Source organism: Sinohyriopsis cumingii, chromosome 17, assembly GCF_028554795.1.
Source record: "Sinohyriopsis cumingii isolate HCF-2022 chromosome 17, ASM2855479v2, whole genome shotgun sequence".
NCBI lineage: Eukaryota > Metazoa > Mollusca > Bivalvia > Unionida > Unionidae > Sinohyriopsis > Sinohyriopsis cumingii.
Window position 1 is genome coordinate 19,192,109 of NC_142977.1, and position 26,506 is coordinate 19,218,614.

At 36.6% G+C, this 26,506-nt stretch overlaps 1 protein-coding gene across 4 annotated transcripts in view; it reads right to left on the bottom strand.

Annotated features, from left to right (window-relative positions):
* Window positions 1-5,780: 5,780 nt before the first annotated feature.
* Window positions 5,781-26,506, bottom strand: part of LOC149777862 (indolethylamine N-methyltransferase-like) — a 57,635-nt gene continuing 36,909 nt past the window's right edge. For all 4 annotated transcript variants that reach the window (XM_089938965.1, XM_089938966.1, XM_089938967.1 and 1 more), the window contains 2 exons: window positions 14,440-14,641; window positions 5,781-7,669 (listed from right to left, as the gene is read on the bottom strand). In XM_089938965.1, coding sequence (XP_089795091.1) covers window positions 7,231-7,669; window positions 14,440-14,641 — 641 coding nt within the window. In that variant the 3' untranslated portion in view covers window positions 5,781-7,230. The remainder of the gene's footprint in view (window positions 7,670-14,439; window positions 14,642-26,506) is intronic.

Sequence of the window (26,506 nt, forward strand, 5' to 3'; positions counted from 1 at the left end):
AAATATTGTATCGCCGCGTACTGGGAACCTGTATATACCGGTAACCTCAGCGCGATGTTTAATGGATTTATTAAGTGTTGTACATAATGCCGATCCAGTTGCTACTCTATATAATACACTGTCGGTAATATTTTATGTGAACGAGCTTAATGTGAATGACTGACGGACTCCAGCAATATTCATTAACGGCTCTATTTATGTTTCTACGAAAATTTAAAAATATGTTGAAATGAGTAGTATAATCAGATTTACATGTGGTCATTCCATCACTGATTAGAATTAATGAATTCATCATTGGGAGGTTTGTATTGTCGATGTATATTTCTTTATTGCAGAGTCATTGTCTGATTCAGGTTCTCAAAGATCAGTAATGTTATTATTAGCCATATTGAGAGAACCAGTCATTTTATCACCGGTAGATTGTAAATGATTAACAATACTTTTTATAATTTAATTTCTGATGGTTGCGATTGATACATTTGAGTCTCTGATTTTTCCAGCGTCAGTACATAATGGAATGTTACACGTGGTAGCACCGTTAACTCTACGAACTATGTCGACCCACATAACATTACTCTTCTTTAAAACACCATATTTATCATGAAAATAAAAACCTCATCCTGGTCAACTCCAGAGAAGTTCATAAGATCAGCAAAATAATCTCTAGTCGCGCAAATCGATAAATCAATATCATCTTTTTTGTTGTCATTGATATAAGATATTCCGTAAATATCGTCCACTATGCTTTAAAATATGTTTACAACAGAACTCTCGTACGTATGTACAACCTAATGAGGTGCATCGGAAGATTTTGACACAGCGTCAAGTTCAGCGAATATTTCACGGCCACATATTGGCGGATCGGTTATTGTCTGTGTTGGTAAAGTTGAATACCAGATCGGATTACTTTGCATAGTGATTTTATCGCTGTAGACATGTTTAAAAAATATCGTTGGTGGCGGCAACCCATACGTATAAAAATAAACCATTCCACGTGGATCAGTCGCATATGCAACCAATGAGTACCTGGACAAGGTCACGCACAAAAACACCTAAACTTTTTGATATCTAATCGCGCGGCAGCATCAAATAAATACAAATTGGACATAGGACGAATAAGCTTTGCGTGTAACGAAGTGTCCCGGGAAGTCTTAAGCCACTTTCATACCAATGAGTTGTTCCTGATAGTCCTAGACCTTTCTACATTCCGTGACATGTTTCTTTGTTTAATGCTAAACCAGCAGCAGTTATAACAGCACAAAGTGCAGCTGCTTTTACAACTGCTGGGGCTGCAGTGGCTATTAACGCTGGAATAGCTGCAAGAAGTGGACATATACCACCTGTCTTGACTGCGTCTTTAATGGCACCCGCAGAAAGATTAAGTCTAATGCCGGTCTTTGATTGTTTGGCTTCATTGAAGTGAATGAGTTGACGTTTTGACAGTGATAATTTATTATCACCACCTTCAATTTTTTCTTTGTTAGTGATATTTTTGTTCCACATTTATTTGTTGATTTCGACTGAAGCTTTTTAATTTTACCATGAGTAAGACGGACACTAACGTGATGGTATGACATTATAATGTCATGAGCGATTTAATTAAACGTTGTTTTGTAAACGATGTTTACATGTTTTCTGCTGGGACATCAGTGACTCTCATTCATCCACCAACACCTTCAATCAACATTGTTTTGTCGATGATTATAACAGCGATTGCTATGTAATCAGTAACACTTTCTGGTAGTGCACTTACTCGAGCTCGAAAATGTACATCAACGACCGACTGTCTAAACAAATATAAGTGTTCCAGTGAGAAGTAGTAGATCGGATACAACGTCGAGAAATCCCGCTGAGATACCTGCAAACCAGCATCAACATTATAATCACGCCCCATAAATGTCATCAAACGATGATAAGCAGGTGCTACATGATTATTATTAAAATCCATTAACACTTCTTCAGAAGGTTCTTTAGGTCCATTTAATCTTAAAGAAACTTCACTAACCCCAATACCATATGTTATCGTATTTGGGAATCCCGTCGTCAGATATCTTGGAAAGCTATAAATACATGTCGTGGTGTTGAATTTCCCTGATGTGATGCGATCTGCCACGCAGATGTGCTAACAGTTGTACTCGTCATCGAGTCTGTATTCATTGTCAACCGTGATAGCGTTGATTTACCGCCGCTGTTAATAATAGAGAGCAGCCTTTGTTCTTGAGCGAGTGGTGGTAAATTACTAGCATCCACAACCAAAGTTTTGTCAATGTCAAATTTCCATGAAGAGCCACGGTTCCAGTTTGATCAGATCCTTCAGCGTGCCGGATAAAATCGTCGTCCGTGGATTATCAAACGAAAACAACTGTATGTTTTGCCCTGAGGATAACGTTTCTCACATTTCTGCAGAAACCAAAGATTTGTGACAGTGGCTTTTTATATAACGAAATCTTCCCTGAGCATCAGTTTGATTTTTACCTGCTGCAAATTCCAGATTAAAATTTGCCTTTACAAAGAATAAACTCTCAACATCAGCGTCGTCAGCCATATCAGTAACCATTGTAGGGCGCCGAAAAGTATAAGGTCTGCCATCAGCGTGATCAACAGTCTCGTTTACAAACATCATTGATTGACCAGCAGACTGTGAATAATCATCGCTTTGTCGGTATAAACCCAATATCGTGGTAGCAACATGGACATCATTATGACAAACCTCAATTTCCCGACCATCAATAATATATCGTTCACTGTTAAATAATGCCATAATTCCGTTATTAACAAATCAACCATACGCATCACCATAAAGAGTACCATCTGTTTTTACAAGTCTACCCTGAACGTCAATGAATGCTTCAGCGGGTAGGAAATATCTGCTTGTATCCTGAAATTGTAGTTCGATTCGTCCACGCTGGTTTGGTTCTCGTGCTTCATAAGAATAATATTGATAATCACACACAGACTTTTCTTTGAGAACTGGTGCATCCATGTCAAATGCGGTATCAGATACACGTTTTAACATCTTTATTATAATTATTATCGTCTAACACGAAGATTGTTTCGGGAAATTCCATGTCCTGCTATTAGACTAGTATTTATATTTTGTTTTCTTTTTCTTATATTGGTACACCAGCCATATCTACTAGTTTTTCATTTGCAGCTTGATTTATTATTTTACTAACATTTATAGGCATAACGTCGGTGCTGGGAAATTTTACTGGCTGAGGTATGAAAGCTTGCGGTCTGCGCATTAATCCTGCTAGTATGTCCTTGAATTGCTGAAAGTGCTATACTGGCAACATCACCAACAGCAACAATATTCTTATCACGAACAACATCTATAGCTTTCATTGATTATTGTTTTGCAATCGGTATGTGCATTTGGGACTATCCTTTTGAACAGACCCTGATCAACATCACAAAGTCCATCACCGTTTATTTAGTATAGGCTGGTAATCGTGAATTTATTATTTCGACCATGATCGGTCATCGTTGAGCATTATGCATGATCATCTGATATTAGTCATTGTATGTAATTTCTCTTAATTACTGTTAACCAGTTTGTCCTCTGTAAGTGTCTAGTCATGTCACTCAAGAGTCATATCACATGATAACCATATTTGCCAGAAGCAAGAGATCGAATCCATGGCGGTACGTACGATTCGAAATGTGAACATGAGGTTTCCGGTGGCTAATTATGCGTTTCGTATCCTTTTCAGCACAAGAGATTGTATATATGACAGCAAAAGTTTATTGCTGATGAAAACCATATACTCTCGGGCGTTAAAGATAACATGGGTAGAAAAACTGATCTTACGCAAGTACCTGACAAAATTCTCAAATACGAGTGTGATTCAAAGACAAGCGATGAGAGGCAAGACAAGCAAGTAACACCTCTGCAATGATGGCCCCACGGACCTCGGGTATAAGTCTCGTACGAAAGACAAGAAGTGGGAGATGAAACTGCGGCTCCTGGATACAAAGTATATTATGTCACAGCTATTGCATTAGTGATAATGATGAATGTACTATTGATAAAGAATTGTATGACACCCGTCAAAATCACCAGTTCCAGGAATTGCCCAGTGGAAACATAACGAGGGGGTAAGCTCTGGTGGTGCAGGTTTAGCTATGAAGCGTACGCCTGAGTTTGCTTATGATGAATATACATGGCTTGATATTGAAAGGGAAGTAACTCCTAAAATTACTGTCATACTAACGTTTGAGCACTGCATGTCCACTTAATTTATACTCAAGTTTAGTATCACTTTATTAAATTTGACTTATTCAACTCTAATAACAATACATATTAAAATACACTAGATGAATATTTGTATAGGACAATGGAGACTATAATTTTCATGTATCCACCAATGTTGGTGTAACCCATCCTCACTTTCCATAAACTCTTAACCAAAAAATTGACCCTTGATATATCACTCCATCACCAGCTCTAAAGGCAATCATTATGATCATTGCTTGCTATCCATACCGGAGGATGTGAATAGCTGCCAAATGATGACTGATAATTTCCAAAGCAACAAATTGGTACAACCTTGACTTTCTCAGCTGATCAGGAAAGCCTCTTTGATAAATTTCGAAGTTTGTCAGATTTGAAATTGCAAGGATCACCTCATTTATTTGGATGACTATTGTGTCTTATGAATCCCGATAAAAATCAAGAAGATGTAAGCCCATATACAAAGTTTTCCAAACATCTTCTCAGAAATAAACCTTTCACGACGGACATTAAGTTCACACAGCATACTCCAGATTATCACTAGCTCAAAAGAAAATTTGATTTTGAAATTAGAAGCCAGCTCAAGATGAGCTCTCGCCGAAGGGAATTATGTTCCAAAAAGATGGCAAACAATATATATATATATATATATATATATATATATATATATATATATATATATATATATATATATATATATATATATATATATATATTCAAGACAGTTTATTGTTTAGATTGATGGCCATTGAACAGCGCATGATAGGCTATACATTGTGGACACATCAAATGTCGGATGAAAATCGATCGAAACCCAAGACGGAACCTACAGTAAACTACTGGGATGCTTTCTCACATACGCACATTGATATACCTTGAGACTCGAACCCCCTCTGGTAGAGGTGAGATGGCATTGATTTCGAACTCTCGGCCAGCGCTGGGCAACAATTTAGACAGTATTTACAAAATTTTATTTTATTGTAAAATGGATATTGCTTGGTTATTTTGATAGCGTTTCCTTGATGTATCTATGATATTGTCATCCTCCTTTTACAGCTGTACAATACACCCCTTTAGCATCTCATAGGAGGATAGTAATGGAGGCTGGAACCACGGCGGAGTCATGGTTAGCATGCCGCATTTGCTTCCGGTTCAGTCAATACCATTGGATCAGCCCATTTAGTACGCCATAGCGGGTTCTTAGTCAAGGGACGTTACTCTAATTGCTTTAGTGCTTAATATTTTGCTTGCTGTGCCGTGGCATGAAAGAACAAATCAAACCTTTCCTTTAAACTAAAGAATACAATCTCAAATTTTACTGATAATGTCAATGCGTAATATTCTTCAAGTTTGGACTAAATCCTATGGAGGCTACATTTTCTAGACTTTACTTACCACAAGATGCCCAACTGGGTCAGAGATCTAATTTTCTGACTTCAGCCAAGCAGCCTAACCTGAGAGATGATAGCCAAACATTATGGGTCAAAAGAAAGCTTTCAGTAGAAATGACTTTCACTCTTGTTGACTATACAAATAATAAAAACAGTTGTTTCAAGGTTTTAGTATCTTTCATATCTTCATCCATATTTCAGGGCACATCATCATTATCTATAATCATGAAAACCGTCTAGCTGGAATGCTATCAATTCTGAAAATCCGTTAGCAGCTATTAACAAAGTATTCCTAATTTTAACATCATCATTTGAAACCAGATTAGAATTATTTTAGAAATGTTAAATCTGTTCACGTCCATTTAGGTCAAGTTCTATGATGTGATATTCGAAACGTCATTCAAGAGATTTTCTAATTTTAGTAACAGTGATCATATCTATCAGTACCATTTGTATTCTGAAACAAACTGCAATCGCACATGACAGGGTGTTTTCTGTCAAATTAGGTCAAATTGCATTCAGTAGTGTTTAATGAGTAAATTTTTAAGTTTTTGTATTTTTATCAATGAAGGTCATTTCTGATGGCGGATTTGAATTATTTGTATAAACTTGAAAGTAATCTGTACGAGGATGCTGACTATTAAGTAGGCGAAACTTTGCTCAGCGGTTTTGAGAAGTCATTAATCTATTTTTTTAATGGCAGCCACAACAGAAGGCAGCCCAACATCAGTTGAATAAACGAAAAAGACCTGTATGAATAAAATATTTTTTTCAAACTTTGAACTTCTGTTGAGTTGTTTTTGAAACTTTTTCCAGTTCTTCTATTTTTAGGAATGTCATCCATATTTGATGTTGGCTTGGCATAATTCCTTCAAATTTGAAGGATATCTAAGTCACGAGGCTTCTGTCAAATCTCATCAACAACTGTTACGCAATTTTTGAAAAACAAATTAACAATGCTTCCACTTTTAGAAACATTAGTGATATTTGATGGATATTTGCATCATTTGGACGAATTTGAAAGACCTTCCTGACTGTACATGTTCTTGTCAAATTTAGTCAAATCATGCTGAACTCATTTAGTGAAGAAACGGACGAGGAATCAGCAAACTTCGAACAAATTTGGAAGGTCTTGGATACTTGTATGCTCCCTGTACAATTATTTTCAGTTAGGTAAAGTTGATTTTGAGGAGCTGTAAACAGTAATGGATAACAGACATAATACGACAGAATGCAAAACGAATGAAGGATGACATCATGTATTGTCTTGGTCTTGCTGTCAGAAGAGACAACAACATTTAAAAGTATATAAATGAAACATTCAAGCCTACTAACACAAAGCTTCTATTGTTTGTATTTAAGAATTGCCATTTGCATAATGATTTATATATCTTATTTATTACTAGTACAGGATTTAAAGTCAGTTTTATCTCAAATGTACATCTGGATATAAACCTATTGTCATATTGTTACATGGCCTCTAATTAAAAATTGAAAACCTTACTATATATTGGTCAAGATGTCTTTCAGAAAGTGATTCCCATGGTACAACTATATTTGTGCAAAATATGCAGTACCTATGCAAAATACATAACAAACTTGTGCTTACTGTTCTACTTTCCTGGCTACCATGGCAAATACACTTTTGCAATCTGAGTAATAACCTTCTTCAGGTCGTGGTGTGTAGTTTAAAACTTGCAGGCTGACTATTTCAAATCCTTCTTTCTGAAAGATGTCTTGTAGTTGATTCTTGTTGATTGGATAGCATTTATACAACAATTCTCCAACTCTGTAGAACGACATCTCGATACAACCCTCCAAAACAAAATAGCCACCAGGTTTTAAAAGAGTACTTAGGTTCCGTACAGATTTTGCAATATCATCTGGTGTAAACGATGCAGCTTCTAGGCAATTGGAGCAGGTAATAGCATCGAAGATAACTCCATCTACCACAGTGGATGCGGTGGGATTAGGCTCAGTGATATCACAGAAGACAATGTTTCTTATTTTCCTTCTTAACTGATCTTGCCGTTCTTCCATAGAACTGAAGTGAGAGGTACAAATTCATTAACTGCATTTTCTGATCTAGCAATGGAGGATCTTAAGTTCCTATTACACGTGGTTTATTGGATGTATACAATACAATATTTTGCTATTGAGTTCCATGAAGATACTTACGCTGTACTAAGTCACTGTCAAGACTTCGAAGAAAATAAATAAAAGAATAATTTTTATCTCAATGCATTACTTGAATTGTTTCGTATTGACCTTTAAACTATTAAAATTCGATGGCATGACCAGTTTATTCTGAACGACTGTGTCACACAATAAATGTCATGGGTTATTCTGAGTACCTGATTATTTCCAGAAGCGTTTTGACATATATACGATTGAAAAACGTTGAAAACGTTTGAGCATGGTGACCAAAATATCACAAGATGGATTTTGTTAATTATCATGAAAACAATATTTGAGCAATTCCGACATTTAATGATTTGGCGGCACATCTATATTACTTTGAATATTTCAAAACGTGTCTTGTTGATCTGTGGATTAGATCTCTCTGCTTCTGGGACATGGTATATGGTTTGCACAAATATCACGAGGGTGCATCCTGGTTGAAACATTATGTCTCAATAATATGCTTCCGATCTGCAAAGGATGAAGTTCTACAGTTATTTAGTTCAATACTGTTGATTAACGTCTGTAGGGGGAATATTTTCTTTTTCTTAAGAAACTATTTCAGCCTAATTCGACTGGAGCAAGTCTTTCAGAATGGAGCAAAACTCTTGTGTCCTGAAGGAATTTCTAGGAATTTAATATAAGACCATATTTGTTCTTTTGATTGCTGAGTACTGAATCCAATTGTGATATTCTCGATCAAAATGAATTTCAAATGAACCACTATGGTATTCATATTAGATTTTAATATCAGCACTATTTTCATTCTGGACTTGACACAGTCAGTAGACATGTCTGTGAAAACTCCGTGGTGACATGACTTTCAAATAAAAGTTTTCATTATGTTAATTGTAGCAGCCATATCTTAGATTTAATTGGAACCACTTTCATTCAGAAACAACTATATATGACTGTTCCCGTCTGACCAAAGTCCACATTAATATGAATTTCTATTTAGGAGGGGTAGCAATAACTATGATGACCATAATAAATGTAAGATCGGCACATTTTCACTTGTTATCGACTAAACATCATAACAAGTCGTTTGGATTAAAACCAATGTTATGAGGACTTTCGATCAAGATCTAGGAGAAGTAGCGATACAACGAGTAGGATAACCATTGTCGTGGTGATACTGAATAATTGGATCGGTCACTTTTATTTAAGTTCACCAATACACCATACATCTTCTGTTGAAAACTCTGTGTCATTATGATCATGTGTTAAGGATTAGAAGAAATAAGTAGACTTTCAAGATTACTGCTGTTGTTGCCATGTTGGATATTAGATCAGCATCATTTTTGTGTAGGACCAACTAGACATTATACAATATATATCCGTTTATAGGTCGACGTTGATGACTGAAAATTCGATTCTTGTAGAGTAAGGGATATCTTATCAGTGCGACATATAGAACAAATTTGATAATGTAAGGGTAATGTTGGAAACCTAACGTTTGCCGTTCGTGACATTACTGTCAATTCAAATATTGCATACCTTTTAGTGTCACTGTGGCCATTCACAAACGCATTTGTAATATGCACTATTTTTCCGTTTCATGACGGATATAGATGCATAATACTTATATCTACAGTTTTCTAGACTTTAATAATTTGAATATGTTTCCGGTGAATTGTGTACTACCAAGCGCAAAGTTAAGTCCGCCAATGTTGTTTATAGTAACTGTTTATAAGCAAGTATATAACTTCTATTTTCGTGCAAGATCAAAATGTCCTGTATTTGTATTAATAGTTGTATTTCGCTGCTCAACCACCGTATTTGATGAAATACAAGATTTGATTTAATTTGTATATTGTTTTTCCATAAATTAGATTTTATTCCCAAATGGATATCTCCCAAGGTTTCCGCCTATGACCGTAGCCCAATAACCCTTTGGGATGGAAAGGAAGCATTCGCTTTGAATTCAAGTTGACAATCATCCTGATTGCGAGATAAGTTGCCAAGTGGATTTCTACATCTTCAGGTTTGACCCAAATACCTTGGCTTGTAAAGGTAGTGAATGCTTTTTCACCCACCTGTCAACCCTTTCATTTAGCGGGTTTAATACTTGCTCAGTGCAAAGTAACATCGAGTGTTTATTTGAACTCCATGTGATCCGCCGCACATCTGATTGGTGTTCAGTTGCGCCGTTTAATACATTTCACATATTGCATGATCAAAGTGTTACTTCTGAAGACAATGGAAAGGTAGGTTTCACGACTATGTGTTGAGGAATCTACAAGTATACAGTGACAACAACCTTAAACAAAATGTAAGCAATGTCCATGTAGCAGTATATGGGTTGTAGTGACCTGTTTTAGCATGAGGATGCCGTACCTGCCATATATTTGCAGGATGCAGAAAACGTTTCTGTTTATGAACAAAGAAGACAAGGTATAATACAATTTGAAATGAAGGTCACAGTGATCTTCTTTTGTTGTATGCATGTTGTACCAGCGTAGATGCTTTCATGCACTTTGTCAAATGATTCTAGCATCGACAGAGTTTGAGACATGAACTTAAAAGCAAATATTAAACCAACCAGTGAAGCTTAATATGTCAGATATTTAGATTGTTTTTGTGTTATTGTGACTTCAGCTTAATAGGACCATCTGATTGGAAATTGATGGGCCGACTTTCAGAAGCATGGGCATAGTGGGTTTGTGCGGTTGTTGTTCTTGGAAATTTGTATGAAAAATTAGGAAGACATAAAACATAGTAAGCTTACAACTGTATAGCATAACCTTCTAATCACTATTTTACGGAAACATTTTGGCCTTTTGCATCTTTATCAATATCACCTCTATTTCATTTTCAAAATAAAATGATAAAATGATAACAGTGATATTGAAGAATTATTAGAAGCAGAGCCATCGTTCCAAAACGGAGTTACTATTGAGTTTCTGGATTTAGAGACTTCAATGTAGCAGTGAATTTTTTCATTCTTTTATTGCTATTTTATTTTGCATAGTATTAACTAATTCATTAACCTTAATCATGCATGTACACAATTAGTCTCCTTAACCACTTCCCTGGGTAATGGTCCTATAACACCCACTCCAAAATATATGCCTTGACATAAAAAGAAAGAGTTGTTGACATGCAGTGAAACATACTATAGACATTATGTAATCTGTGTGGACAAATATACAGTGGACAATATAATAACTTAGCAAAGGATGCATCTGTGCCCTCGTCCATACTATACAATGGTTGGAGAGGTCAAAATTTCCGCTCATGTTGTCCACACTGCTATGTACATATACACCGTTTTCTCATTCTTAATTACGGAGTTGCATAGGATGATTGCAATGCATACTAAGACATGTACAGAGATGTTGGAAATATCTTTCAGTATCTGGACAAAGGATAATGATTTTTTAGCACACGAGAGACTGAGACCGACAACCGAAACAATGTGGACAAAGGTGAGATGTGAGTGATCTATACAGGTGACACATTAGAACAAGTGTCATCTGAGGCCTGCCTTCAAAACTCCCAAATATGTATAAACTCTTTTCCTACTATTGGTCAAAGACAATGAGTGATCATAATGGATAATACCACACAGCGCACTTACAATCAGTATTTATAATATGTATGTAATTACAGTGGGGAAAAGACGAATATTCGTGTGTATGATTCTGAATCCAAGTATTGACATACAATTGTTTTGCCATCTCTAAACCATCTAGTCTAAACCAATCCCTTTTCCTTAATAACGTATATACCAACATTCAAGTAATTGACTTGTAAAATGGTTAAGAGTGGTGAACATTTTCTTCGTTCATATCTTCTCAGAACATTGCTAAAAGAGGTAAAGTGTGGCCGAGTGGTCTAAAGCGTTAGCTTTTACCGATGACACCCACTTCACCTCTGCCGTGGGGATCTGCGTCTCATGCTCGGCCAATTTGGATCTGCTAGGCTTGCTAGTAGCTGCCAGTATTTTGGTAGTTATTACCTGGATTATCAATGGTTCTTTGTCTACTGTGTTTGCCATATTTAGCCTATCATGCGCAGACAAATAGCTTAAAACGACAACTTTCGATAGTAGTACGCGAGGTTGACAGCACGCATGCACCTTAAGATGATATCTTGAGAGTTTAGAAAGCAACTACAAGCGCACATTAAGCCGAATCGGCCTCATCCATTCTTGTTCTTACTGGTAATATGCAGTGGACCAGGACAGAACCATTGTGTTATCAAAGGGACGTAGGGTATTTTTTCTGAGCCTAACCGTTTCGCTCAAAAGTACATAAATCATTCTCCTCTATTCTCTTCAATTAAATAAACTCTGCTTCTGTGTCTCATCTGACGATATGACTCTCTAGTACTTTATGTAGAACAGCTGATTATAGGTATGATTTTTGTTATTCTGACCACACTCCATCCTGACTATTGTGGTATGGATTAAGTACTTCCAACTGTATAGCACATGATGCAGACTTGTGTTAAAAAGTTGACAATAAAGAAGGCATCTGATAAAATGGACTTGGTATATCATCAGACACATTCAACTGAAATAAAAAAACTCCTATTTCAGTAAACCAAGACAATGCTGGATGTATGCGCTCATCACAATTCAATGCACTAAAAGACGAACCCTACCACAAAGACATAGAGATATTACGTAGACAAGAACTAACCTGTATTGTTGATTGCACTGGCTGGGAAGAGTTGGACTTCTTAAGCACAACACAGACATTAGGTTCCATTACTGTAGATATAACAACTCACTAGAACCAAAACTAATTATTTTTCTCGATCAAAAGCATAGTATTCGTTGGGACCACAATGACTATTTCTGCAAGACAAATACCATTGATGTAATTCGTTGGAGTAATTTACATAAAACGTACATTTTGTTTTGTTTCACAAATAAGAAAATACAATCTATTCGGATTACTTCAGCTTATCAACCAGTTAAATCGACCACAGAATACACAAAAAAGTAATAAAGAAAAAATAAAAGAAAATTGGATTCATTTGAAACTTTTCAGTCGACCCTTGATATGATATGAACGGCAGATAGTCGCAACCAAAGTATGATTTGAAGGATGGGTCTCAAAGTTGCAAATGACCTATCAGTACTAAAATTTCATTCTTGATCATTAATTATAGGTTACTGCTTTTGTATGGGAAAATATGAACGAGATTTTCGGATGGAATACTGCACGACCTTGGGAGTGCAGTGATATCCATCCGACAAAACGAGCGCATATTTTCCAATACAATTACAGTAACCTTTTTATTACATGTTCATTTTCTTATTTTACCTATTGCTTAATTATATAAACAAAACACACTAGAATAAACAAAGTAACTGAATGTATGCCGTATTCCAAACTAAATACACAAGCGCAGATTCATCATAAAACAACAACATTATTAATGCGCACATAACTCCGACCAGATGCATTTGAACTTAGTCGCGCGCTAGACATAACTTTTGAAAGAAAATGGCGTTTAGGTCAACTTAAATTATAAATTTAGATTCATATTGTGAATGAATGCGCATTGCAACAACTTTTCCATTTGATCATGAATGAATATATTTTGGCATTCTTGTCAATTCTACGAAATTTCTTGATTATGGACTGGATTCATGTGTGCAAATTCTATATGAAATACATCGAATTGAAGTAGCGAGAGAGAAGCGTGTTGACATCTGCAAGTGTGTTTATGTTGTCATCGAATACTTGAAATCATAATGTGGGGAAATATGAAGTCTTTCAATTGCAATTATCAAAAGACGCTATGGAATTTAATGTTTATTTCATGTTCAGTGCAGTAGGGATGATGCAATTGCACTTGGAATATAGTAGAAATTACAGTACAATTTCTAAATGTGTAGTCAAGCTAGAGAACCCATGATATGGCTCATGTAATTCGGATTTGCAGAACTAAGAAAGGAAGTTCAGGATGTAAAGCTGTAAGTATATTTTTTGCCATTCTTATTGCCAGTTAAAGAAGACAGTTTATGCCTTGTCACTTGCATGTTATTTGTAGGTACCCAAAATTTTATGAAATCTGGCATCTTCCGTGTAAATCCGAAACATTGTATCAAACAAGTTAACGCGGAATGTAGCAAAGCAGCTGGTATGTGGCAGTCCACGAAACATCTGCATTAGTTCATTCAGAAGCAAATGTAATCAACCAAAACGTAAACCGCCAAAATACTGGACGATTCTGACAATTCAAAGTTAACGGAGAAACAAAATGAGCATATAATAAGTTATATTATTTAACAAGACTGGCGTAAAAAACGTAACGATAATGTTCACTGTTAAGTCAGATCTAACTGAAAACAGCACGGATCCGTATTAGCCATACAGTAACTTCATTACTAATTTATATAAAATAGAAATTATGCTTACATGTTTGTGGTGAAATTATCAAACTAGAGGGATCTAAAATCTAAAAACAAAAAACATAAAAGCCAAACTGATGTTTTATCTACGTAAAACATTATTGTGCATTTCCGGCGTTTGATAGAACAAATGGACCCGACTATAAGAGAGTATGAATATGGTTCAATTAGATGATTAAATATATTTTCTTAATTCATTTCTTGAGAAGCTTTGAAGTTAACTTAGCACTTGAGTTTACAATTTGTTGACTGCGTTTACTTACCCAGATTTATCTAACTGCATGATATATTCAAATACAGGGCCCATGTGATTGATTTCTCCATCTCTCCATTTCCGTAGAAACTCAAGATTCTTCTGTGAAAAGTCGCTTAACGTTATCTCCTCAAACCATGGGGCAGCACAAAATGCCATATTGGGAATCGGACCTGTGCCTACATCCAGTAGTTTCGTTCCTTTTATATTACCTGAAAGTAAACATAAATATGTAGTGAGAGCCTGTCACGCTTTTATACTAAGATAATAAAAACAACAAGAAGGCTATGGGCTCTATGTTGAGCCGACATTCATAAAATAAACTTTGAAATGGTTTTAGGATTAAAACGACAAACTTACAAACTAGTTTTGTTTTTTGTGAAACACATATACCCCACTGTAGACAGAAAATCTGAAGCCACGAATGTTTAAATATGTAGCAAAATCTGAAGAGATATTGACATAATGGCATGAAAAACTATGTCACCTACATGTGCATCCAAGCCTTTAACTTTAATTTGTTTCTTGCAAGCATATACAATTTAATATTTCTCTTGCTTAATTGAACACATCCAAGTAAACCAACATTTTTAAAATGCGTACAAACTAAAAACTATCTTTCATTTGTATGAAAATCTATATAAGTTATCTACATTTGCATCTACATTCATATAATATTTTCTTATTATATTACCTCAAATGGTCTTTAGTAAACAAGTTATTTTATAGACAAGATCAAAGTCATGAACGTCCCAAAACGGTAACAAATGCGTGAAAAAGGATATTTAAATTTGGCACAATGATAATGTGGCCCTCGACATCTGAATACATATACACATTCTAAACTTCATACATCTCAAGTTGGTTTTGGTATAGAGTGCTCACAAGGCTTTATCAAAAAATTCCAAAAAATAAAAATTCGTTCAAAAATGTGTGACTAAAATTGCGGTCTTAACCAGAAAATATAATCACATCTGCACCAAGCTGAAACTGCGCTGACCTGAAACAGCAGGGAGGGCGAACCCTACAAACTTTAGAAGGTTCCAAATGTCGAAATAAGGTCTCCACAAGGAGGGGTTTCAACTAGAAATAACGTCGACTGCGTTTCAAGAGGAACTCTCATAGAGATGAGCCTCTTTGACAGATCCTCCTGAGTTAGTCCGAATGTGGTTTCTGGTTGAAAACCCATTAATGGCGCTTCGATTACAAAAAATGAACCAACTCGTTGTCGTCGCCCTTCCTGCTGCTATGAATTAAAAAAATGTATCAAGACCAACTCGATACCGTGTTCTAGGATCGTGTAAATTTATTGTTATAAATCCGTGTGGGGTTGATTGAGCACGACTAAAGAAATTTTTAAATTTATTCATGTCCATATCACCGCTACACCAGGTCTGATGAATAGTTTGTAACGTGTGAGTATCAGCTCCGTTAAAAACAGTAAGAGTATTACATTTAGCCCTGATCACTTTAGGAATTTGTGTATACCGCTGGGTTACATAAATCACATCTGTGTTTTTCTGTCTGCCTCTGGAAAATATACTGGCAGGACTGGACTGCTTATCCAGCATTACATCATCGTAAACAACTAAATTATTAATAAATCCGTCAAGATCTTCTACAGATGGCACTTCATTAATGTCAGTTATAAATTCAACAACATCATCTCCGCTCTCATTTAACGATTTTGCACTTTCATTAAAATCTTCTAATACTTCGTAGCATCGTTGACCATCAACTGAAGGTGCTATCAAATACAACTTGTCCCACTTCATCCACTTCATTATTAAATTAAGTAACAACTGCGTCTGACCACTCCCAGATGGGCCTATAATAATCAAACGAACAGAATTTGGTAGCGCAGCATGATGCTTAACTGGTTCTCATTTCCTTGTAGCAGAAAAGTCAGTGATTTCCATGAGAATAATATAAAATAAATATGGATTTATATTGTGTGAAATGCAGGGCGCGCACGCCAACGAGTGATCTAACAACCATTGCAATAAAAAATAGCAGATCTGCGGTTATCTGCGGTTAAATTTATCTCCACGCAGTCAGGTGAAAAACCAAAGCAAAACCCAAAACCAAAACCAAAGTCAAAGCCAAAGCCAAAGCCAAAGTCAAGTGAAAAAAAAAAGCAACACGGTGACAATATTGCAGCAAAATTAACAAAATTACCTGGGACTCCGTGGGCTAAATACCCTGGAGGAAAACACCTCCCAGGATATAATTACTGTGGCCCTGTAACCAGACTTGATATCAGACATGATGACCAAGATCAACCAAAACCAGGCGAGAAACCAATAAACGCTATTGATAACGCGTGTTATGCTCACGATTTAGCTTATCGAACCAAGGATCTACAGCAGCGACATCTCGCAGATGTAAAATTAATTCACGCGCTAAATTCCATCACTGATAAATCTTTCAAGGAGAGGTTAGCTAGTTGGTTAATAAAATCCGCAATGAAAGGTAAATTAGCGCTAGGTGCTGGTAATTAATTATAATGGAGTCGATTTATTATTCCCCAAGAGGATACTGGAGGGGTAGCGCAACAATTAGTAAACTCGCTGAAGCAGCAAAAGTTACACGCATTACTGCTAAAAGGTGGTTATCCAAACAGGCAATATGGCAAATTTACCAACCACCGCCTAAACAAATTTACTTGCACATTTCAGTGTTAGTGTTCCTAATGAAGTTCATCAAGCTGATATATTATTTCTACCACATGATACCGTTAAAATCCAAAGACGTAAAATAACATATAAATACGCGTTAACTGTAGTTGATGTTGCAAGTAGATACAAGGATGCAGAACCGTTAACGACTAAAACAGCATCTGAGGTTGCTTCTGCTTTTGAACGAATTTATCAATGAGGACGTCTACAATGGCCACAGTTGTTACAAGTTGATCCTGGCAAAGAATTTCAGGGTGCAGTATCGCTGATGAAACAACATAACGTCACCATCAGACGAGGACATACTGCAATTCACCATGATCACACAATTGTTGAGCGATTTAATCGAACACCTGCTGAGCGGTTATTTGGATATCAATACGCGAAGGAATTCATTCAGGACAAGAGATCACGCGAATGGGTTGCAAGATTACCAAACGTGATAGCTGCAATAAATAATGAAATAACTCGAACAATCAACATGAAACCTATTAACGCAATTACCAAAAAACATACACCACAACGACGTGATTTTTCAGCACAACCAATACTGGGCAATGTCACAGTGAGGTATTTATATGAACCAGGTGAACTTGAAAAGGGTAAAAAAAAGAGCGACTGATCCTATCTGGAGCATCACGACACACAAGATATCTAACATAACTAGATCCACTGGTAGACCAGCAATCTACAGGCTGGATTCGACTGCTCCTCAACGTGGATTCACACGTGAACAATTGGAAGTAATTCCCGAGGACACACAATTACCGCCCAGATCACTTAACTAGCGCCAAGGGTGCCAGCACCCCGACGTCGATTACACTCATGACAGGTCAGCATCACATTCTCTCGTGTATGATCAAGACGATTATCCTTTCTATCTACAGTAAATTGTCTTGGATTATTACTCAAATGCTGCCACAACATTATACAATTACAGCTTGCACAGTGATTATTCTGCTGTTGTTTCAGCGTCATGATAAATTAAATCAAGATTAAAGTCGCGATTATTTTTTTTGTCACTTTGTTTATAACCGGTTAATTTTTTTCTTATTATATCGACATGACATGTATCGTTCTCATCAATCACTGACTCATCCAAGACAATTCTTCGCAGTTGAGATATTCTTCTACTCTGGACACAGCCAAGTAAACTAAGTTTGACCACTCGATTCGATCATCAACGATCCAAACAACTGTATCAGAGATAGTCAGTCCTTGAGATGAATGAATCGTCATTGCGTATCCTAGCGTCCACGGGGATTTATCAGCGCGCAGTGCATCTTGAACAACATTGATATCAACTGCAACAACATCATTTAATACGAGATTTTGTTTTTCGGTCTGTCCTGGTATATCAACGTCAATATTTTGCCGTCGCGTATCAGCTGGTCGATAATACAACGGCACTGGCAACGTTGGAAACTTCTCTTTGTGTAAGTGAAACAACCGCTGTTGAAGTGTACCACGAACTATCTTTCTACTTGCGGCTATCAAGTCCCTTTGGTCTCCACGTTTGCAGAAAGTCGACAATTGAAGTTTCTGAAATTATTTTACGCATAATTTCACATTGAATTTTATTCGGTTGTAGTCTGATTCATTTCTTAAACTCGTTTAATTCTGCATCAAGCCTCGATAATCATCAGTTATCTCCTCGTAATAATCAACAGAAACTTTTAACCACAAATGTGGAGATGGTCCAACAGAAGGTGGTGGCTAGCCATGATCGCCACACATTATCACAGCTGTATTTTTTGTTAATAGCCAACCGAGAAATGTTTTTAATTTTTCTAACGGTACCGTACATGTTTCATCCCAAATTATAATCCTTGGAATATATTTCTCTCCCATTCGATCCGGGGTCCATGTGTCGCCCTTGTATCTGAAAAAGCCGTGATAAGTGCACGAGTTAATCCCTCGTTGTTTCATCTCTCGCGTGAGTCTGTGTGTAGGTGTTAACACGATCATATCTGAATTCCGAAATAATTCAATCGCTCGAATCGTCTTACCAGACCCTCCCGGCCCATTGAGATAAACAGTCCTGTGTCTGGATACTGAATCGCACACAGATGGTGCACTCGACATTTCTGATAATTCTGATATGTAATAACTGTCTTTGATCTCAACGTCTGCGGACTCACAATAATCATATACCATTTCTTCTTTTATTCTCCACGAACCCCATGATTCATCATCAGTTGTAAAATAAGTTACCGAATTCAAGTATTTCTTGCTGATGTAAAACGAATCCGTTGCAACTCTAACTGCAGTGTCAGGGAATCTATTTATCATCGATAGCAAATTGATGGAAACATAAGCTAGCATTGAAGATCTTAAACGATTATATTGAGGTGACTCACCATCAGTATAACTTACAATGGTACCCAGGCGAGTTCCGTCAGATAAATAAGCATTTTCTCGACTTACATATATATCTCTCGCAGTTGCATCAGCGATTATAAAATCGTATTCAGCATCGTCCATAATTAGTCGTGCAGAATGTCGTTTGTGATCATATGCACCGCCTTGTGTAAACTTGCCAATTATTCTTCTACCAAGATCCTTCGCGTTTCTTTTCTCTTCGAGGTTGGCGATTAATGTATCGTAATCATCACTTTCGCAATCAACCAGTTCAGGTGTTGGTAACCAAATTTCAGTCTGTTCCCGATATGATATAATTGCCACAATGACCGTCAACGATATCAGTATTTTACAGTCAAGCATATATCGTAACAACACTATTGGCGCCCAGCGCTTTTCACTAAAGTGCCGACCAAACCAGACATAAAAAGAACATGAAGACCCTTAGCGAATTCAAATGACACTACACGAGCGAATCCTGTTAGGTCAAAATCGGGTAATGGTCCATTAATGGCCACTCGTGTCATCGAGTTTGTGGGGTGTCCAAATCTTTTAAAGTATCCAGGGCATTTTCCCATGACGAGAAAATTTCCTGGATAACACGCAACCATATCAACTGATATCATTTCCTTGTAATTATGCTTGGCATTCCACAATCCGCCGTGTCCGTATTCACAAGAACCTAATTGTACATCTTCGAGAAACTCACTTCGGGTTGGCTTCCACAAATTTTTTTCTCTGTCAGCGTGAGCTGCAACTGATGGAACAGTGAAACAATTAGTAATCGGTCAGTATCTTTTGAATATCTCTAAGCAAGTTTTCTCATTGTTTCATGAAGAGATTCTTTACGGTATATTTCACCGTTAACGCGTACAAACTGATCATATTTTTCATTATGTGAACTCGAAAATAACCACACTGACACAGGATCGTTTTCACCTATCTGTTTAATAAATCAAACATGTTTCCCCCTTCGGAATTTTCCGAGGACGGGTAAAATCTTACAGTTCGATCTAGTGGGAATATTGTGACTGCACTGGTCCAAGCGTGAGCGTTATGATCAATGATATTTATTGGAGCTCCGTTCCGATTATATTTTGATTCGTAAAATACTTCCCCTGTTATCGTTGCTACGGTTATTTGGAATCTTAGTGCTTTTTCTAACTCGGCAATATCATTCATTGTAGCTCTGGTATCCTTTACCCGTTTAGCCCATTTGTTTATTTTTTCACGTCGTAACGCCGTTAGACCGTTTCCACGCATCGCATTTGTAAAATGTTCTGTTACTTGTTCCGCTACACAATTCAGTGATGAAAATTTCATTGGGGCAAGATCATTAATGTTGGTTTTTTTATCGGATAAATTCCATAAATGATCGCTTTACAGGATACGCTCGCTCAGAATATGGTTTATCAATCCCAGTCAGCGCTCCTGGTTTGGAATTTTTACGCAGTATGACAGTTTTTCCATTAGCAAGGACAGAGTCACGTTTGTCGCGGATAATCCAATTACCTGTTTCTGCTCGCGAGATAAATTTTACTCTGAAAAAATATTTTTGTTCATCTTGATGAATATCAAAGAGGTAATCGATAATTGTTTTCGCTCGTGCATCGCCCATTGTGGCATCAATAACTTCGTCGACGTTGACTTCGTCAACGTTGCGTACAATTTTGAATGTAGACCATACGTGAGATGCTCCACCATTACCAAATTCTTTTTTGGCATCTCTGATAATACCAATCAGACCAGTCAGGGCTCGCCTCCGCGAATCAGGGGTTAGTCTGTCAAGATCGAATCTGGAAGCTTTCCAGGGTTTGATTGCACATAATCTCTCAAACTCCTCCTTATTATATTTAAGACAAACATTTAAATAAGAAATATTATAGATATATAATGCCTCAAACCAATCAGTGCAAGTGGTTTAAAGTGGGATCTGGAACCCCTTGTAACAAATCCTGCAGAAAAGAATTCTGCGGGGAACATTCACAAAGCATTCGAAGAGGGAGTTTAGGACCAATACCGTGTCTGCGATGTGGTATTGGAGTCAGGGGCAAAACACAGCTGTGTGCAATTTGTGGCGCAAAAAGATATCGTGAACTTAAGAGATAATATGATAAAAAAATAATAATGATGCGCTGAAATGTGAGGACGATTATATAACTAAGTTTTCAGACAAATTATAAATTAGACAAATGACATTATTGTATAAATGAATTAAAAATTTATCCCACATCATATCATCAAGAATTATGAAGCGACTTATTATGGTGAAATTAGAAATTATAGGTTGAAAAAAACCAGTTGTTGTTGCTAATAATTCTGGTTATCTAAGGTTCAACACTGGGAGGAAACATTATTATAATCATCGTTTTGTGTACGAGTGTTGCTTTGGAGAGATCGAAAATGGTCTTGTGATCGATCATATAGATAAAAATAAACTTAATAACTTTCCTCAAATTTTACAAGCTATCACACAAAGGGAGAATTCTGCACGAGGAGGGACTGGTAAGTTTGCAAAAATTCCTAGAGTTGTCAGATCTCTCAACATAAGTACCAGTGAAGAGAAAATATTTCAGTCAATGACCGCGGCTGGCAAGTATTTTGGTATTCACTCGCGTTCGGTCAAACGTGTTGCAGAATATATAATCAAATCATCGTTTTCATACAAGTTTAATAGCTGGATTTTATGTTCTTATGTAGATGCAGATAAAGGAGATAACTCTGCAGCGACTGTGTAAAAGTCAATGATGCAACTCCCTCCCCCGAGATTGCGCAACACTCCTTGAGATTGTGCAACACAATGTCATTATCTTTACAGGTAATATATTATCCAGCGTGGCAGAACTGTATACAGTTATTTTTTGTACAGCCAATACAGTTCGTGGCGTAACCGTCTTATTGTATACACACTGCGTAACAGTCTATTTTCGCATTAACACTTCCGCGTTTGATAAAATCAAAAATTGTTAGTACAGGTAGGTGTTATTTTCACGGTAATGTTTAGAATTAAAATCCAGTTCAGAACTTAAATTCAGCTGCAAACCGTTAACTGTCTGTCAATAGTTACCTATATGATAATTTTTTAAATCCTATGTCATTAGATTAGACTATTGTGCAGTGGTAGATTGGATGACTGTCGTCCCCGACTCTGTTAATGCCAGTGGTTCGAGTCTCGTAACAGGCATATTGTCGACGGTACCAATTTATATGGTTTTATAATTGGGAGCGGCAGCCGAAGCCGTTCATGTACATCTCTCTCCCACGTCAAATCTTGGGGGGTGTTTTTCACCCCTGGGATTTGATCTTGGGGGGGGTATGTACATGAATGCAATACACAGACAGCCTTCTGAATACTCCAAAATTTCATTTCACTTTCGCTTAGAGAATTCGCTGGAGGTATGTTTGTGACGCGCCCCCAAAATAAACAGTAGCCGTGGATGCATAAAGCTCTAAGTCACATTAGCCCCACAAAAACAAAACATTCAGAAAGAATGCAGCCAAAAACAAAACGATGATGCCAAGAAGCCATAAGAAAGGTCTCTATAAGACAAAGTCTCAAGACAAAGTCTGAAAGGACCTAGTGGAGACACATAGGCCAGTGCAGGGCCCATGAAAATGATAACCGCTCATCATGGCTACAGTTTAGTTTTGGTTTAAAATATTTTTCTTTTAAATATATAATTATCTTATAATGAATTACGAAAATATCAATGATGTAATTTCTGCTATTAAAAAATTAGAAGAAAACGGAATTAATATATCTGATGAACTAAATTCTGAAAAAATCATGTCTGATTTTGAAACACTGTATGAGGCTAAATGCGAAGGGCGGTATATTTTGCCGGCTCAGTACAGATTTATAAAAAAATTCAAACGGTTATGTATCAGTTGCTAGCTACGGTAGAAGAAGCACAAATAAATGAATTTGTTTTGTTGTCTCGTGCAATTGAAAAAATTAGATCAGCATTATCTCAAGAATACGAAGAGAGGAAGGTAATTCATACTCGTGTAAAACAGTTAAAAAAATTATGTCAGATTGTGAAACGATCGAAAGTTAGGTGAATTTATCAAGCTGATTTCATCAAGGATACTTGGAAATAAAGACAATTACGTGGAAATGAAATCGAAAGTAAAAAAAAAAACATTTTTTCTTGTACCAATCTGATGAGTTAGATAATATTTTTTTTTACCTGTATCAATCTGACCTGCATCAATCTGATACAGATAATATTTCCCTTAGTCGATCAGATTTAATGCAAGAGTGTGCTTAATATAGAATCTGATCTTTATCACACATGACCATAGAAATACGTTCTTGCTGTAGTTTATCCAGCTGCGATTGTGTCAATAAAATATCCTCGTTACCGTATACATCAATAACCAAGTTAACTGGGCTGACTAGAAACTGTGTAAATATTTTTTTTATGTAGTTTTCAAGTATTTGCTTGTCGTGTATGAAAACCTTCACATGCTGTTACATTATATAATACTCGCTTGATTAATTAGAAATCAGGGTCTGTCAGTAAAAAATAAATTTCTTGCAGATATATATATTTTTTTTTTGCTTTTACTGAAAAACGTTGAATTGGCATGATTTTAACTAGTTAATTACCTTTCCGAATTAACAAATCGGACCATTTTTATGATTTTGACTAGTTAATTACCTTTCCGAATTGAGAGCGTTGACAGATTTTCAGTAAAAATAAATTTCTTATTCTGAGCGACAGTAAAAAAATATCCACCTTGACTGTCAGGAGAATTATTTTTTTTTACTGTTTTCTTGAATGAGATCCTTGAAAATCGTAGATTTTTAGGATGAGATCCTTAGGATCTTACAAGTAAATTAATATTAAATATTTCATTCCTTAAATCCAGAAGGTGGCGTGATTGGTCTGTTAGTTTGAAATTTATTATTGATAACAGTGGATTATGACACTGCAAATAGACCGGATTGATCGGCTCTTGCACAATCAGAAATCCAGGTGGTTCTTTCGGGGTGAATGAATATAGCACAAATCCGAGCTGGGCTTGATTTAATACTGTCATGTCCGTGCTGTAGCTGCCATCAATGACATCACACACAATATTGACCGCGACCACAGGGGTTATATTTACGATTTCGGGGGATACATGTCGGCCTGTCCTTCCGAGCCATTATTTTGCCGGAGAATAGTTGCTGGTGGTAGTGTTTTTCTCCATTCTGCGAGTATGTCAGGGAAGAACTCATCAATCAATGATATCATTAACAGATTTTCTTAGCTCAGCTGCATGATACCAAGGAAGTTTAAAATTCGGTCGATTCGCCTCTGGTATTCTAAAGAAGTCTAGAAATTGTTGCTTATATTTGTATGTGCCGTCAACATGATCGATTATCGCCTGAATTAATCGCTGGTTAAAATATTCCATATCGTATGCGAGCTGATTTAATATCTCAATTTGTTTAATAATTTTGCTACGTAAAGTTATATCAAAAAGATGTTCTTGGAAAAGTTGCCGTTGTCGCCGTAGTTGTCTTGAATGCTCTTATCAATGAATTTGAAGTAATCATTGATCTCATCTATGCGTATAGTCATGTATTTAACTGTTCCTCTTTGGAGATCTCGTTCATAAGTAAAAAACCATTTGATATTATCCTTACTGTGAAATTCTGATACACTACCCAACGTTGCGCTTTTTAGCTGAAGTAAATTACCCTCGTATAATGGTAAAATTCCGTGATATGACTTATTGTCTGTGACATAATCAGACTTTTTGGGCTCTGGTAACGGTGGAGGTGTCAGTGGTGGTATTTCAGGCCATCTTAACACTGTTCTGATCGAACTCTGATGATATATGCCAACGGCGTAGTAAGGAGAGTTTATTTCAAATGCAGAAGACAGCGTTGGTTCATGAACAGTTATTGTTATTTTGGATTCTTTTCCTGTGATATTTTTTATTCGACGTTGCAATTCCTCATTGATTTCTTCGATTTGATAAGGCCCGGTTGGTAACCCAATGATGTTCCAGTCGGGTACGCCATCTTGTTTATTTTTATGTGCAGACACAAACAAATTATTCTTTGGTAATCCACCAAATGATTTTGATCTGATATTGGGCCAAATGTGATATACTCGTAATTGTGCTAGTGAGATTTCTTTCACCGGAATCGCAGTTGGAAAATTAATACTAAATTCTGGTTTAGTCGAGCTTACTGTTATCATTGAAGTTCTTTTGGGGCTTGTATTTTCGGCTATCTGTTGAAGTAATTCTGTCATTATTTATCTTTGTCGTTTTTAAATTGCGGTTGCAGTCTTCGTATATCTTAACCATTAGCGCGAATTCGGAATCTGATATTGTTTCGTCGTTAAGGCAAGATGATATCAACGACGATAATTTTGAGTATGCTGCTGTTGCTGTGTTTAGTTGTATGACATAATCGTGCAATTTTGTGATCGTGCATGAGGATATTTTTTTCGCGATTATATTAAAGGCACCTGCAATTGCCGCTGATGATGAAACGCATATTGTTACTGCGATTGCAGTTGTTACTGGTGTTAGGCTGATAATACTACTCCGATGGATGCAACTAACGCGGATACTGAGTATACTATAGCATCCAGGATGACTGCTCGTCGCTTATATTTCTCTACTCGCGTTGTGTGTTTGTCGATGAGGTTTTTTAACTCTGATTGCCATTCGCGTACTTGATCGTATCTATATTGCTGCGCATCTAATGTTGTTGTTGACGCTGTCAATGCCAGTTATTATCTTACGCAGTAACCAATTGAGGTGTTTCAGCTACAAATTCCAAACACCACCAGTAAGATGTTGCGGTTAATTTCTTATGGGCTGCTTCCATTATAAACTCTTCTTCGGTTCCCTTGTTTAATATGATAGTCACAACCCGGAAAACCTGTCGGTGGAATGTTGCCAGGGATATGATGTGAAAATCTCAAATTTTGCAGCACTGAACACAGAAAACCTATACACTCCAGTGGCTGTTGCGGTGTATTTGATAGTATTATTTTGTTTAGACCATGTTGCAAATCCAGATGATAC